Below are 15,959 nucleotides of genomic sequence, written 5' to 3'. Positions count from 1 at the left end.
CCAAATGCACTGGTTGAAGTACTTTTTTTTTAGGGGAAACAACCATGTATACAGACACATGTGCATGTGTGTACATACACACAAACACACTCCTGGAATGAATGATTTGCAAGGCTGCCAAAGCCCAGAGCATGAGCCATGCCATGCGAACCCGATGTCCTACGGACCTCTCCCCTGTCCCCACGTGATCCCGTGTCTGCCTTCCTATCTAAAATAGGACCTGCTCCGATGTTGGTCTGGTGGGCAGGGCGCCTTCAGCAGCAGCTGGGAGAGGGAGGGCTGGGGGAGCCCTGGGCCACTCGCTTGGATTCACTGGCAGCTGTCTTTGAATTCGGGAGAATCCTTACTTCCCCAGGCGAAGGGACCTTTACTGTAGTCGGGAAGGAGGAAGAGGCAGGTTAAAAAAAAATAAGATGACACAAAGGTTGCTTGTCACAAAGCAGACGGATGAGAATGGCTTCCCATTCTCCTCCAGGCTCTGGCCTCAGATGACAGCTGAGCACAAGTGGAATCAAATCAGCCTTTAGCTCTTCGTCTGCACCCCCAGCAACCACAGATACAGCTTCCACGCCAACTGTCAGTCAGGCCAAAGCGCTCAGTAAATGCCCCTGATTAGCGCCTTCCTCAGTCGGGAGTGTAAATGGAGAATCACAGCTCACTCCCCAAAGTAGCTGGAGCCACACACCCGTTAATTTCTACGGAGCCAAATGTAACTAGAAAATGAATGTTCCTGTACACTCTCCAAATTTTATTTCCCTTGCTAAAATGTTGGGGGGGAGGAGGGTATCTTCCTCTCTTACGATCTCTTCTCATATTTGAAATGATCTGTATGTTTGACATCCAACCAAATGATTCTCAAAGGGAGAAAATGAAGGTCCCCGCACCCCCCATTCGCCAGTATTTAAGGCTTAATGAACTCTTGGCGAGTTCTCTCCTCCCAGAGCTTCATGTTTGCTATTACTGTTTAATGGTGATCTGTCCAAAGCTCCAACATGCCAAGAAGCCTTGCTTGTAATCAGAAAAAATATATTTATTTACTGGTGGCATAATCTGGCCAGGTTTTCTAGAGATTGCCACACTCACTAAAAACTACCACACCCAGCTGTGCTCTTTGTATTTAAATCCAGGCATTTTCCAGGGAGAGGGGCACTGGGTCCAGGCTGCTCCCGCCTCCATCTCAGAGATAATCTCCCTCAGCTGTGTATGAATCTGGACTGAGAGGAGTACGTTCGGAGCTCGAAGCCTTTGGGTGCAAAAGATGCTCTACAAATGCACATTCGGAATAAACAAAACCCACCAGGCCCCTGCAAGAGTCCGACGCCTGATTGCACTACACACATCACGGTGGAATCTGCAATCGGCAAAGTAATTGGTGTTATTACAGCTGATGGGGGATTTCTGATGCTGCCCGAGCTCTCCTTTGAAATAATACTCAGCCATTTAATTTGTCCAGCTCTCGTTTGGCTGATTGCTCTTTTCTGCTGGAGTTTATCAAGAATGAAACGCACTGTCTCTCCAGACGCCTGCAGGCTAAGATTTCACAGGCATTTCTGTTTTCTACACTGCCCCCCCAACTTGTCTTACTGCCCCCATGCCTTGGTCTCCTGTCACAAGATGCCAGTATTGCAGGAGGTTGGAGGCCGGGGGTGGGGGGGGATCAAACTTCAATTTAATTCAAAGCTGTCTACTTCTGGGTTCAACTCCAGAGGTACTTGAACACTCCTGTTAGACCATAAAACAATGGTGAAAGACAAGTAAACCTCCAAAGAGTCGGCTGTACTAAAAACGGCTCATGAAATTTGTTAGCTCCAAAAATCAGACAAATAATAGATGACACCTTCATTATAACCACAAGGCTAGAAGGCATTAGAGAAATATAAAAATGTAGATACATTCATTTTTGTTTGGGTGACCTCTTTACACCCCTGGTATCCGCACATGCATGCCTAGAGTGGGTTCTACAAATACTTATTGAGCATGTACTTTTTGTTGGAAGCATGCACATTCTTTCCTTTACATGATGCTCATCCCCCACCCCATTCCTCACTTTGGCACTTCTGCTGCTACCCAGAGGAAGGGCAGGAAAGCCAAATTTAGCCAGCTGTGTTTTCTCACAGTACAGACAAGGCTGGAGTCTGGGCACAGACCTCTCGTTTCCATCAGCAAGCTACTTGCCCTGTCAACGACAGACTGCTTACTGGAGACAGGCTGCTATGGCCAGGGTGCCTCTGTTCCACAGGTGCCATGTCAGTCTGATGGCCCACGAAATCTAGAACCCACAGGTTCCATGAATCATGCCTTGCCTCACTTTTAATATAGAAACAGCTGAATTTATGGATCTGAAAGCCATCATATAAAATCCCCCCCAAATCCCCGATCCCTAACACAGTCTCTCTGAACAGCCCCCATTGAAATGCGCTTTGGTACAGTTCCTCGCTGACTTTTCTGGGCACTAAGTCACTGTGCCTATGATTCTTCAACATGGCTAGGGCCAAAGTCGACATCCGAATTATGCTGAGGATCATTGGACCCAAAGGGGGTTGGTTCAGATGAGGCAATACTCTGGTGGTTGAAAAGCTCTTGGGACTTTTGTTTAAGATCATTTTTTTAAAAAGATTTATTTATTTATTTTAGAGGTGGGGAGAGGCAGAAGGAGAGGGAGAGGTAAGCCCAAGCAGACTCCACACTTAGTGTGGAGCCCCACACGGGGCTCAGTCTCAGACCCTGAAATCATGACCTGAGCCAAAACCAAGAGTCGAAAGTTTAACTGACTGCACCATTCAGGTACCCCTCCCTATTTAAGATCATTTAAATATGTACGGCTAGTTCTTCTCCATGGGGAAGAAAGGAGATGCTAATTCAGAAAGTGTCATGGGTAGTAAGAGAAGGAAGCAATCAATGAAGGCACCTCTGGGTGTTCTTGTCTCCCAGCCCATGGTCCTTCTCCACCCCTTATCCATTCCTGTCCATCTCCACCCTCCTCCATCGCCTTCTAGGTCATTCATTCAGGGCCAGAGTGTCTGCCATTGCTCTCTTTGATTGGTAAGCGTCATATACCAGGTAATGAAAAGATTAAGAGAGATCTAGACTTTTTGTTTGGCTTTTACGTTTTTTAATTCTTTGGCAATCCCAAATTCCAGTCTAGAGCTGCAATTTGTGCTCAAACCTGACTTGAGCAGTCCAGGGTCAATTCTAATTACACAATTTGTAAGAGTCATAAGCACTATCGCTCACACTGATGAAGTGCTCACCAGATGCCGGACACTATTCTTTGGGTCTATCTATTCAATCCTCCTCAAATTCCCATTGGAAAGGTACCTTTCTTTCTTTCTTTCTTTTTAAAGATTTTATTTATTTGACAGAGAGAGGCACAGCGAGAGAGGGAACACAAGCAGGGGGAGTGGGAGAGGGAGAAGCAGGCTTCCCGTGGAGCAGGGAGCCTGATGCGGGGCTCGATCCCAGGACTCTGGGATCATGACCTGAGCAGAAGGCAGACGCTTTACGACTGAGCCACCCAAGCGCCCCACCTTTCTTTCACTAGTGAGGAATCTGGGCCATGGAAAAGTGAAATAACACGCAGCTAGCAGACGGTAGACCCATGATTCTAACTTACCAGTTTGCGCTCAGCATTGGTGCTCTTAACTACCAAACAATAAAGCAATAGTTAATGTTCCCTGTGCTAGATATTGGATACAGAAGGGTGGGAGAGGTTTATGTTCTACTTCTAAATAAGCATCCATTTTTACTAGTTACAATGATAAAGATGATATCGGCAACACATCAAGTTTTTCCATCTCCTGCATCATTGGCTCGGGATACCTGTTGGTGGTTTTGCCAGAGGTTCTGACAAATATTTCCAGGAAGGTGGGAGATGCAGAAGGAAGCTCATGTGCAGAGCTAAAGTGGAGGAAGGAGATGGTCATTAGCAGGGAAATACCAGAAAAACTATGGTGGAGGTTGTTTGCAGGCTTAATACAGCCTCCAGACACAAGCCAGCAGATGGCTGAAAGGCGCCACTTGAGGACTGCAAGCTGTTCTACTAGGAGGGGCCCTTCTCCTGCAAGGGGTGGGGGGAGTCTCCCACACCTCTCCATAGATCCCTTTTGTTTGGAACAAGGTGGTAGGAAATGGGTTGGGTAGATGGGTGACAGGACAAGAGGGCTGAAATGTGAGCTAGGCAGTACGGTTGGAAAGAATTTAAAAAGTGAGTTGGAGCACTGGGCCTTCTTTTTCATGAGGCAGGCTTGAAAATATCCTGCTAAAGGAAATATGAGGAGGACATCTTCTTTCAAGTCCTAAGGTGGTCTGTGAATTTGCATTTCCTGCATGTGAGTCATGTCTGATCTAAAAATGTAAAGAACAAAATGATGCATCATTTTTAAAATCCAGACACAGGGAAATCTGACACTGTGACTCAATCCATTGATAAACACACATATTTGAGATACAACACCAAATATCAATGACTCCAGGCCTCAAGCAAGCAGAGCAACAGGGAAATTTTTAAGTTCCCATTGCGGCCCCTTAACAAAAGGACTGGAGAGAAAAACAAGAATAGGGAACCAGAAACATGAAGACAGTGGAAGAAGTCACAGAGTAATTAATGTGTTGAGTCTCAGGGAGGATAGAATTCATCCAATCCTATACCTTTGTTACTAAGTTTTTTTGTTTTTGTTTTAGACCCGAAGACTACAGTTAGAAGAGAATCCCATTCAAAGTTAATCCCCACTGGTTGGCCTCACTTTGGTTATATTTCTATTCTGAAGAGTTGAGCTTAAATTGGATTTTGAAAGGTTCAATCATTTTTGAATATACTAGCAGGGATAATTTATGTTGATTCCTTTGATAAAGTGGAAAAACTGTCTGCACATGAATAACCCCTCCTTTCCCAACACCCACCTGCCATCCATCAATTTTCCTGGTGTGAACTTCTGCACATTAGGTTGGTTTTAAGTTCAGCCCACCTGCGCAAGGCCCTCAGATGGTCAGAGCATCTTGGGAGAAATAAAATATTCACTGAAGTCTAAAGAGATTTAGTATCCCAGGAGAACTTATCAAGACTTCAGAATATTCCACTGAAATGCCAGACACTCTGGAAACACCTGGAGAACTTCTTTCTCCAGGACCAAATGCCAATGCTGTGTTGTTTCTTTTTTTTTTTTTTTAAACAAAACATTAAAAACACTGTCAAGGCAGACAATGCAAAAAGGCATACCTGTAGTATGAAGCTGCTGATTTCATGTAAGTAAGTGTCAGTTGAATACAGGGTAGGTGTATGCACGTGAGCAAAACATTTTTGTTAAAGATGCTCTGCTATTGTCATGGATATCCCTGTCTGGAAAGATAAATAATTAAGTGGGTTGCCTTAGGAATTATGGGAAAAGATCCATGTTTTGTGTAGGTATCCTACAAACAGAAAGACACCTTTACGGGTGGAGCCATTCTGTGGAGGGAGGGGGGACATTATTTGTAATACAAATATATTCACATGAACTCACAGAAAAAGGCAAAGAAAAACAAGAGTCCAGAGCCTACCCTTTTGATAAAACTAGGAAGCTGCGTAATTAGAACAGAGCTTCTCAAACGATTATTGATGAATGACCAGATATTTTTACCCCAGCCCATATTTTTGTAGGATTACTTTGACAAAATACTATAAAGATAAATCAGGAGGAAAATGATCACATGCGTGGATGTCATGGAAACATCAAGTGGCTATAGAGGTTTCTAAATACTCCATTTCTAGTTGTAGCTCACGCGGGGCCAGTGACACACACTGGACAGGCCAGCACTAGTCTGCAGCCCCCACTCCAAATAGTACTGAACAAGGAGCAGAGGTACACAGTGGCTGATAGAAGGCAAGCCAGAAGAAAGGTCTGGAGAAAAGCAGTGTGGCTCCTGAAGTCAGGGGCTGTGGTATGCTGGCCAACGAAATGCATTCTCTCTTGGGGTAGCCTTGTAAAGCCAGGTCTTTTCAGATATCTTTCTGAGTCCAGAAAGAACGTCTAGGCAGCAGAGGAGACCAGAAGCCCAAACACTTGCACTCGTTTAAAACACTGGGCGAATCACAACTGTTGAATGAGAACAGCAGGCGAAGTGTACAGGCATAGGCTTTACCGAATCCACACTTAGCTAGGCTCCCTCTGCCTGGACGGCCTTTTCTTTCCGGTTCAAGGGGCCCGATGTGGGGGTTAGGGGCTAGGGGGCGAGGAAAGCACATCGCACATTCCTGACACAGGGGAGACACTATTTGAATGTGGGGTCTTACCTTCCCTCCTCTTCAAGACTTTCTCTGTGCTGCAGTCTTATCTAGAAAATGAGGAGGTGGCTTTAGGTCCCGGGGAGCTTCTGCAAACACCAATATCTGGGCACCACCCAGACTAACTGAACGGGCTGAAACCTGGCTCCTGTAGTTTTTACAAGTCACCCCCCTCCCCGCAATTACTCCCCCCCTGCACTCAAGGTTGAGAACCAGTCCTCTAGCTGCTCGCTAGTGTCTCTTCCAGTTTTGAAACCGGGGGAAGGGAGGAAGCACCAGTAGTGGGACTTCCTTAGGTACCGTCTTGCTTTGGGATGATTCTTCCCCACATGGAAAAGCAGTTATTATGTGGTGAATTCAAAACATGCCAACCTGTTTCCTCATTGTTGTGCGTCTGAGACAAGAGATGACACTGTCTCCCTCTGCCTCAACTCAGTTCCCTCCTCTGGAGAAGGGGCAGCAACCTTCACGATTCTGTATTTGGGAGTTTGGGAAGGGCGGGGATGAGAACAACGGAAATTCTTTGCCAAGATGGAGGTATGCACAATGCTCTGCAGCAGTCCCCTCTACTACTCTGAGATGTGCCGACTGAGTTCTCCTGGAACCTGGCGAAGCTCAAGAAAATTCAACAGAATGTACAAAAGTGAAGAGGAGGCTGCTCGCTTGTGTATTATCGGGTTTGACTGATCTTAACAGCAGGGATAAGCTCTGATTCAGTGTGGCACAGCAGAAGTGGTTTAGGACACAGAAGTTTGATCCAGACTGCCTGGCTTCAAATCCCAATTCTGCCACGTAAGGGCTTTGTGACTTCATCTTCTCTGCTTGTAAAGTGGGGACAATATTTTTACTGATTTCACAAAGATGTTATAAAGATTAAATGTGATAATGCATGTAAAGTTCAGAGAACACTGGCCTCTAGCATACTCTGAGTAAGTCGTTGTCACACGTACACTCAACCAAAGGCAGGGTGAACAGGTATTAACAACAACTCCTGTTGAGTCCAACAGGGGCTAGATGTTCTGGAAAATCCAGAAGGACAGGCAACTTAGGAACTCAGGGATTCATGCTAACAAGAAAGTACCTTGGAAAGAACTCTAATTCCTCAACCTGCCCTGCTACTTCTCAATGTAGGAGCACCCATCTGTAGCAATCAAAACACAGAACATCATGAAGCCATAGGCTACTGTCATGGCCCCTTCTCTGGAGATGTGCACAGTTAGGATATCTTTCTCCTCAGATAACTCCATGGCTATACCTTCCTAAAAAGCAGCTTCACCTCACAAAATATTTGGGGTTCTTGCATTAAAAACTTCTGGGTTAGGACTCATGGAGCCCAGGATATTATGCAGATGGTTCTATCCCCTGACGATGTATGAGCAGAGCTGATAGTAAGGCCTGCGGAAAATGGAGTGAGGTTCATTTAAGGATGACAAAGCTCTCCTCCTATGAACACTGGACCATAATTATTCTTAATCCAGGGATGAACACTGGAGCTTCTAAGCTTACACTTCCTTCTGGGCCCCCATTTTGGTTGATGGCATCCCTACTTCTCCAATCAGCCAAGTATTTGCCAGCTCCACCGATCGGCCCTCAGCAACCGTCCCACTGACCGAGGTCTCAAATGGACCCGTGGCACAGGCTCATTACTGGGCTCCCTCCTCACTTCGTCCCACCTACCTATGAGGAAACTGTCTCCCCTCATGGCACTGGCTCTTCCCCACTCTCAAACCATCACCGGCTCCACCATCAGATGGATTATAAATTCTAAACTCTGGATCCTGATTCAAATGAATCAACTGTAAAATGACATGTTAAGATAATCAGAGAAATCTGACTATCAGAAAATATTAAGGAATTACTGTTACTTTTGACAGGTGTGATAATGGCATTGTGGTTGTGTGTGTGTGTGTGTGTGTGTGTGTGTGTTTAGCCTTTAGTTGTTAGAGAAGCTTACTGAAGTATCTATGAGTAGAATAACATGATGGCTGGAATTTTTAAAAAATACTGCCCCCAAAACTTAAAATTGTAATTTTATACATTCAAAATTAGATAGATAGACTTGGATGTATCTATCTATCTATCTATCTATCTATCTATCTATCTATTTATCTAGGATTATAGATACAGTAAGATTGGCAAATGGTAATGGTAATTATTATGGAAGCCGGGTCAGCAGTGAGCTGGGAACCAATCATATCAGCTCCAGAAAGCTGACTATCAAAGACTTTGCAAACATGTTATTAAACCGTTGGCAGCTTAGAATTGGTCACGGTGGGGATACTTACACCACAGAAATCAGAAAATGCTACAAACCGGGGCTTTTGTCGCAACAAACCACTGAAGTCGGATAATTGATAATAGAAGTTGGGTAATATATGGAAGCTTATTGCACCTACTTTGGTATAAGTTTGAAAATTTCAATAACAGTTCAGTTTTGAAAAAATCTGACTATTTCCCCAGACATTTAAGACCTTCTGCAACTTGGTTCCAACCTAATTTGTAACTTCTGTCTCTACTCCAAGTCTCCAGAACATTCCCGAGCATCTCCACCCTTGTTTTGGGCTTCATCCGGCTTCCCCAGCCCTGGAATGAGTTTACTACCTCACTATCACTATCTTGGCCCAAGTACAATGACACCTCTACCTGGAAGACTTCCTATCTTGCTCTATATAGATACATTTTCTCCTTCTCCTGAATTCTGAGATAATTTAACCTGTAGTTCTCTAATGCAAGAAAAAATTGAATTCACTGTGTGCGGCAGGCATCATGCTAGGCTGCTTTCACAACATTGTCCCATTTGATCCTTACAACTATCTGTGAGATAAGCGACACAACTTTTTTGTTTGATAAGGAAAACGAGGACTAAAGACATGAGGTAACTTTGCCAGGGTCACAAAGCTGGTATCAGTGGCAGAACATTACAGAACTGACGAATTCTGGGGAAGCATCTGCACAGCAGGGAGCCCCACATAAAGGACTCCATGGGTGCCTTTGAATAAAATGGCAACTCAGTGACAGAAAGCCATTTTCTCAACCCTGAAAAATGTCTTCCTATGGGTTCTGATGTACTCCCTCCTCACCTTCCACTACCATGTTCCCTTGGCCATAAAGGCAATGGACATTTTGGAAATTCCTTAAAAATGGCTACCCTTGATGGAATAACTATTACACTTGCTCTGTGAGATCCTGTCACGAGGCACACGGGAAGTAAAACTCCATTTTTTCTAAAAGAAGTATCCTCCTCTCCTCTGAGACAATGGGGAGTCTATAAAGTAGGTGAGAACCATGTGCTTTAGTGGGCTTGCTCCTCTGGCAGGAATGCATTTTTTCAAGGTCACTTTCCCAGCACTGAGCCTGGACGTGTGAAACCCTGCATCTGAGTGTGGGCCCCATGCTATGATTAGTTCTTCACCACATTCCCCACCTGGGCTGTCGTAAGTGTGCACACCAGTGCCCATGGGCGCATTCACATGGACACTCCACTGCAAAATTTAAGAAGCCTTCACATTGGGGCATGTGGGTGGCTCAGTAGGTTGAGCGGCCGTCTCTTGATTTTGGCTCAGGTCTCGATCTCAGAGTCCTGGGATTGAGCCCCGTGTCAGGCTCTGCTCTCAGTGAGAAGTCTGCTTGAGGATTTTCTCTCTCTCCCTCTGCCCCTCCCCCAGCTCTCTTTCTCTCTAATAAATAAATAAATCTTTAAAAAAAAAAAAAAAAGAAGAAGAAGAAGCCTTCACATCTCTGCAGGAGCCAAGAAACAAAGAACTAACTGCCAAGAAGCCTTGGCAGTTATCCTAGATGAGGACAATGGATTCAGCATTTGCCTGGGATTGCTCCTAGAGATCTCTTGCTCCTGGAGATCTCAGCTCGCAAAAGTCATGCAACGTCTAGCAAGGGGGAAGTGGTAAATATATGACGAGACCAGCAAGCAGACAAAAATGGTCAGTTGCTAGAAGATTCTTCAGTGACATGGAAAGCATGCAAACAAAGAAGAAGGTAACAAAAAGCATATAAAATATGATATCACATTTTTAAAAATCCAACAGATGCATATATATCAATGTACAACAAAGACCGTAAGACTATACCACAAAATGTCATTTTCTAGATTTCTGGGGTGGAGTGAGAGATTTTTGATGTTTTTCTCTACTCCCCAGATACCTTTTTTAAGTTATTTTTTTTAATAGTGTCCATCACTGCACAGGTTACAAGTTTTTTTTTTCTCATGATGAGAACTTTTAAGACTTAGTCTCTTAGCAACTTTCAAATACACAGTATTATTGACTAGAGTCACCATGCTGTACTTTACACCCCTAAGACTTATTTATTTTATAACTGGAAGCTTGTATCTCTTGACTCCCTTCACACATTCCAAAATTTCTACTGTGACTACTTACAGGTTTTATACTGGGGCCGGGGGCGGTGGGGGGGGGGGGCGGAGAAAGAGAAAAAAAGAATGGAGAAGAAAGCATATAATTGGTGGACTTTACTAATGGGAATAAGATGCCTGCTTTCATTCTCATGGCGGGTGGAAAGGGATGGTCGGGCAAAAGGGGATAAGGGTCCTTATTTCCAACCATCCAAAGATAAGAAGAAAAGGAGACTCACTGTGTCTGCTCCTTCAAAAGGCAAAAGAACAAGCAAATAGAAAATAAAGATGTGTTTTGGGTGGGAACCAAATGGCAGTGAAGGGCCTGAGAGGTTTAGATGTGAATTTCAGAAGCTTTTCCACCTGGGCCTTTAAAACTTGCTGGGAAGAGCCACCTGTCAGCCCCGGCCTGACTCTGGGAGATGGTTCTCCCTTGTGCGGTGCAGAGGCCAAGTGCACCAGGCTGGAGAGAACACCCACTGTTGTTTGGAAGCCTTGGAAGCTTTAGCATCTGCCAGCAGGCTCGTCCTTGGAAGTAACGTGCTTATTTCCAGGAATGAGCATGCTGTCTTTACAAACCAGTAATCATGGACAGAAAGACAGACAGTCACTTCCCTACCCTCCTCTTCTCTGTGTGGATGCAGAAAGTACAGAGACAGAGAGACAAAACAGTGTAGTGCCATACAGTTGTCACTCCACACTTTCAAAGCCAGGGACGGTCAAAGATGAGTGAGGACACTGTGGCTCTTTTCCCTAAGCGGCTGCAGCAGGAACAGGCATCAAGGAAAAGAAAACCCTTTACATGCACTTGGTAAGTGTGCATCCTGTGAAAGCTGACAGGCCCGACTGCAGTGAACCCCCGGGGGGACATGGGGGGTCCTCGGTGTCTCAGTGAGTTCCCCTCCTGAAAGTCCGCCACACTTCCCGGAGAGGAACGTGTCCGTGAATTACTGCAGACATCAGGATGTGTGGGGCTCAGTTTCATCTGAAACTAAAAGAGGAAAATAACAGAAGCCAACAATTTGGTGCAGTGGGGCTGAGAGAAGGCAGCCCAAAGCATGTGGGCAGCATTCTGTTTCTGTTCAGAAAAGCACCCAAAAGGGTGGTGTTGACTTGAGACACATCCAGGCCTTTTTGATTTAGGAATAACAGTGAAGAATTAACTTTGATCTGGGCATTACACTCTGGCCTCAAGACTCCCAGGGCTTCCTGGCCTCGGGAACACGCATCCTGAGGAGTGAAAAATATGCATTTATGTCTCCAGCCTCAGGGGAATGACACACAAATGGAATAAAGTGGAAAGGTCAGACAGAACCAGGGGAGTGAGCCATCTGCACCAGCTACTGTGGGGTTATCTGTGGGAGCACGAAAGCTGCCTTTCTAGCATCAGGGCCTCAAATGTTATGGACGTACCCCAAATATACCTAACTTTTCCTTCCCTTAAACAATTCACTTTAAATCTAACATCTAGAAATGTGGCTCAATAGACATGGCAAGAAAATGACCACCTCAGAAAGAATCGATGCCAAAACCATACACACACACACACACACATCCCTTCCACAAACTCCGTCTCTACCATGTGCCTTTTCAAGCCACAAAACATCACACAAGTCTTTTTTTCCTCTTCATTTTTATAAATTTTTGGATAAAAATGAATCTTTAGCTGGGATGCCACTGTGTGTGAGTGTAGCCGTGGATGGGGTATGGGTTGATGTTGATCTTCTTATGTTTCTGTTTCACATTCCCTTAGTGCACCTGCAAATTTGTGTGAATATGTGAATAAGTGAGTATCAGTTGTCAATAGTTGCCAGAAGGCTTGCTGGTTATCTATTTTTAAAACCTCCTTGCATCAACAATGGATCAACAAGGATCCACCGAGGACACCTCACCCCAAACCAGGGCAAGGATTCATCTTTGACCCTCACCGTCGGAGCCCTTTGTTTTGTTCAGTCTCTTTCTCAAACCCCTCACTTTCGACTCTTTGTTCTTGTCCCCAGCTCTCTGTGTGATCTGGGGCCACTTCTTACCCGGACCTCAGGTCCTTAGTACCCCTGCAGGATAAAGGGACACACAGGATGTACCCCACATAGAAGTACAGTGAGGGCATGGTGAACTCTTGGGTGTGAAACAGATTTAAAGAAGAAAACATTGCCAAATATATGGAATTCTTGCTACCAGAAAATGACTTGCTCTGTCCCAGAAGGCGTCTGCCATGAGCGATGATATCTCCTCACAGAGGTATGGAACAATGGGAACCTTAGGGCAGGCACTGGGTTGGAAAGGTGATAGAAAGGTTCATATTGAAAGAAGGACAGGGGCAGGGATGGAGGACCACAGCTGTCTCTCTTGGGTTTACCTCTCTTTGCATATACATGCTCTGTCTCCACTGGGGTGTGTGGGGAACTCAAGGACCTCTGTGTGTCTGCTATGTATTTGTGTGTGTGTGTGTGTGTGTGTGTGTGTGTGTGTGTGTGTGTGTGCTTACACATTCCTGCACTGACAGGAGTCCCCCTCCAGAGACAGGGAGGGTGATTTTCCATCTTTACCATCACGAAGGAGTTCCTCAGAGAGCCCTTGCCTGCTCCCTTCCATGGTCTGCCCGTGATGACCTCCAAACAGCATTCTGGCCAGAGATAATGGTGGGCTTTCTCCTGCCCAGGATCAGCAAAACACAACCATCTGCCTGTGCGAGAGTCTGAGATTGACCTGCCTGCCACGCCTCGACTCTAAGTCATTTACACACAAAAGAGTTCAGAAATGTTAAGTATACTGTCACCAAGAAGAGAAATACAGGGAGAACGCCAGCCTGCCCTCCACCTCCTTGGTTTAGCCTCTTCCTCCACTAGGCTGCCCACCACCATGTATTACAGACATCTTGGCCTATGTTTCCCCCCCACTATAAAATATTGAGAGACAGCAGAAAGAGGTGGCTTTGTTTGCGAAGACATGAGGGAGAAGCTGAAGGAGAGGGCAAGCTACCAGGTCACTGTCAAGGTTGACAGTGTCAGACTGTCAGAGAAGCTGGAGATCCATTATGGGGGTTTCTGCCCTGGCCCCAGCTTCGTCTGCTCATGACCAAACTATGGGGCATTTCTCTCTCCCGAGCTTCACAAAAGGATCAGTGGACTTACCTGTGGCTGAAATCCTTTGAGGTCGCTGGCTGCAAGGTCACTGGCTGTGAGGAGCTGGAAAAGAACAAAGGAGTCTTCCTGAGTGATACTTCTCCACGTCTGCCCACAGTATCCCCAGGACAACTGATCAGCAATGGACTTAACCACTGCCCAGATCTGGAGCTCGAGAAGCAGAATCGCAAAAGGCAAACATGATATTTCTGGGCTAGGAACCTAGACCCAACAGCCTTCTCACCTTGTGTCCACCACACCTCTGACTTTACCTCCCTCTGCTGCCCTCTCTCTGTGTGCCACCAATTCTACTAAGGGTCTTAAATTACAGATCAGGGACTACGTGTGGACTCTGGCAGGTCCACAGGCTCCTGAAATTGTGCATGAATTTATAGACGTATAACACTTCCTTAGGGAGAGGGCCCTGACTTTCTTCCTACTATCAAAGTAGCCTGTGATACCAAAGCTAAGGAGACAGTTACGAACCATCTCCTCTGGGAGGGCTGCTTCTTCCCCTTCCTCCCCCCCCCCCACTCCACACCTCCCCTTTCCTCTCCTTCTCCTCCCTCTTCTTCTTCTTTTTTTTTTTTTCCTTTTTCTTCTCTTCAATCAGACCAGTAAAAATAACCCTTCCCTTTACCCACCTACATGTGACTCAGTTTCCCTTCATTATATATTACCCTTTGATCTTATATACTATTTAGGTGTTCACGGCTTATGCCTCCAATTGCCATGGTTTAGATATTTTCTGTGTCCCTGTGTTTAATCAATATTAAAGGGTCAAGCTCATGTTTTGATATTTTTGCATCCTCTCCAGAAAGCACTAAATAGAAGCATACGATTAATTACTAAAATGATCACATTCTTTATTGTTGCTCAAAAATGCTGGGAAATTGTAGCATAAAGAGAAAAAGGGCAGATGCTTATTTTGATTCAAGGAGTGTGACTGCTAGCTTTGTTAGGCCTGGAGAGAGTTTGCGAAAAATAGGAAAGATTTCATGTTTGCTGTAACAATATTTTGTTTGGTTCAAGAAAGAGAGGGAGTCATGCTGGGCTCCAGTGCCTCCAGCCTTCGGGAAAGCTCAACTGGGCTGTTCAGCTTCTCTGTATCACTTTGCCAAAAATGATACGTAAAGTGGTGTTAACTCCGGCATAGAGCAGAAATGAGGCAGAGAATGTACACACTGTACCTTTGTCCCCACACCCAGTCCTGAGGGCTAGGTTCCCGGGGCTGCAGGTGCCCAGAGAAGGTGGCATTCATCCTGACAGACAGACAGCCAGATTGGCCGCTCTGCTTGTTATGAAATAGCCAAGCAACAAGCCACTGGGGCACTTGACTAGTCACCGAGGGCCAAACCTAATCATAAGACAGTCCCCGCCTTTAACCCACAGTTGGGTCAAAGGAGCAGATGTGTGTATGTCAGTGTGAGCAGAGGGTAGCAGCAGAGTGTAAGAACCCAACTGTGCGTGCACAGAGCAGGAGAGGTCAGGCGCCGCTGCCAAAAGAAGACGGAGTTTGAACTGAGCCTTGCAAATGGAAAGGCCGCAGGACAAGGCGGTTCAGGTGGGGCAGCTGCAAGGGCCAAGACATGGACAAAGAACGTGCCCTTCCCGACCCCGCTCCCTTGGCATCTGCTCATGCCAGCCACGGCACACATTAAGGAGGAAGGAGGGAACCAGGAGACACTGAGGGTCGAGGATGGTCGGGGTATCCAGCAGAGTGTCTGTTGCTTCCCACACTTTTTCTTTTTTAATCTTACAACGGCCATGTGAGATAGAAAGCAGCCCCACTTTACGGAGGGGAAAATTGAGACTTTGCGGAGGATAAATAGCATTTTCTAGGTCACTCAGGTAGTACATGCATTTGGGGTTTAAATCCAAAACTCTATTTTCCCAAAGCTCATCCTCTCTCTTCTGTACAAGGATGCCTCTGGATGATAGCATGTTGGAGATAATTTGTTGAGGTGCCATGTGTAGCAAAAAAGATGAGTGCTTCTTTTTTTGACAACGTGCCACAGGCAGTAACATAAAGCATATCCCTATGAATGACCACTCATGGACCCTTCTTCCAGACATTCTTTCATTTAATTGGCAATGACCATCTACTCTTCCGATCTTATCAATGCAGTCTAGGCCTCTAACTTGAGCTTGAGCAAAGGTTAGGGTGGAGCTGGGGAGGAGGGACAGAAAAGTTGGAGGGAGGTTTGAG

The 15,959-nt window shown here is 45.6% G+C and overlaps 1 protein-coding gene across 5 annotated transcripts in view; it reads right to left on the bottom strand.

The window, feature by feature from the left end:
* Nucleotides 1–15,959, bottom strand: part of SETBP1 (SET binding protein 1) — a 362,049-nt gene that overhangs the window by 164,956 nt on the left and 181,134 nt on the right. For all 5 annotated transcript variants that reach the window (XM_027577552.2, XM_027577553.2, XM_027577554.2 and 2 more), the window contains exon 3: nt 13,760–13,813. In XM_027577552.2, coding sequence (XP_027433353.2) covers nt 13,760–13,813 — 54 coding nt within the window. The remainder of the gene's footprint in view (nt 1–13,759; nt 13,814–15,959) is intronic.

Source organism: Zalophus californianus, chromosome 14 (assembly GCF_009762305.2).
Source record: "Zalophus californianus isolate mZalCal1 chromosome 14, mZalCal1.pri.v2, whole genome shotgun sequence".
NCBI classification, from domain to species: domain Eukaryota; kingdom Metazoa; phylum Chordata; class Mammalia; order Carnivora; family Otariidae; genus Zalophus; species Zalophus californianus.
The sequence above is the reverse complement of the archived record's forward strand: the minus strand, read 5'-3'. Positions and strand labels throughout refer to the sequence as shown.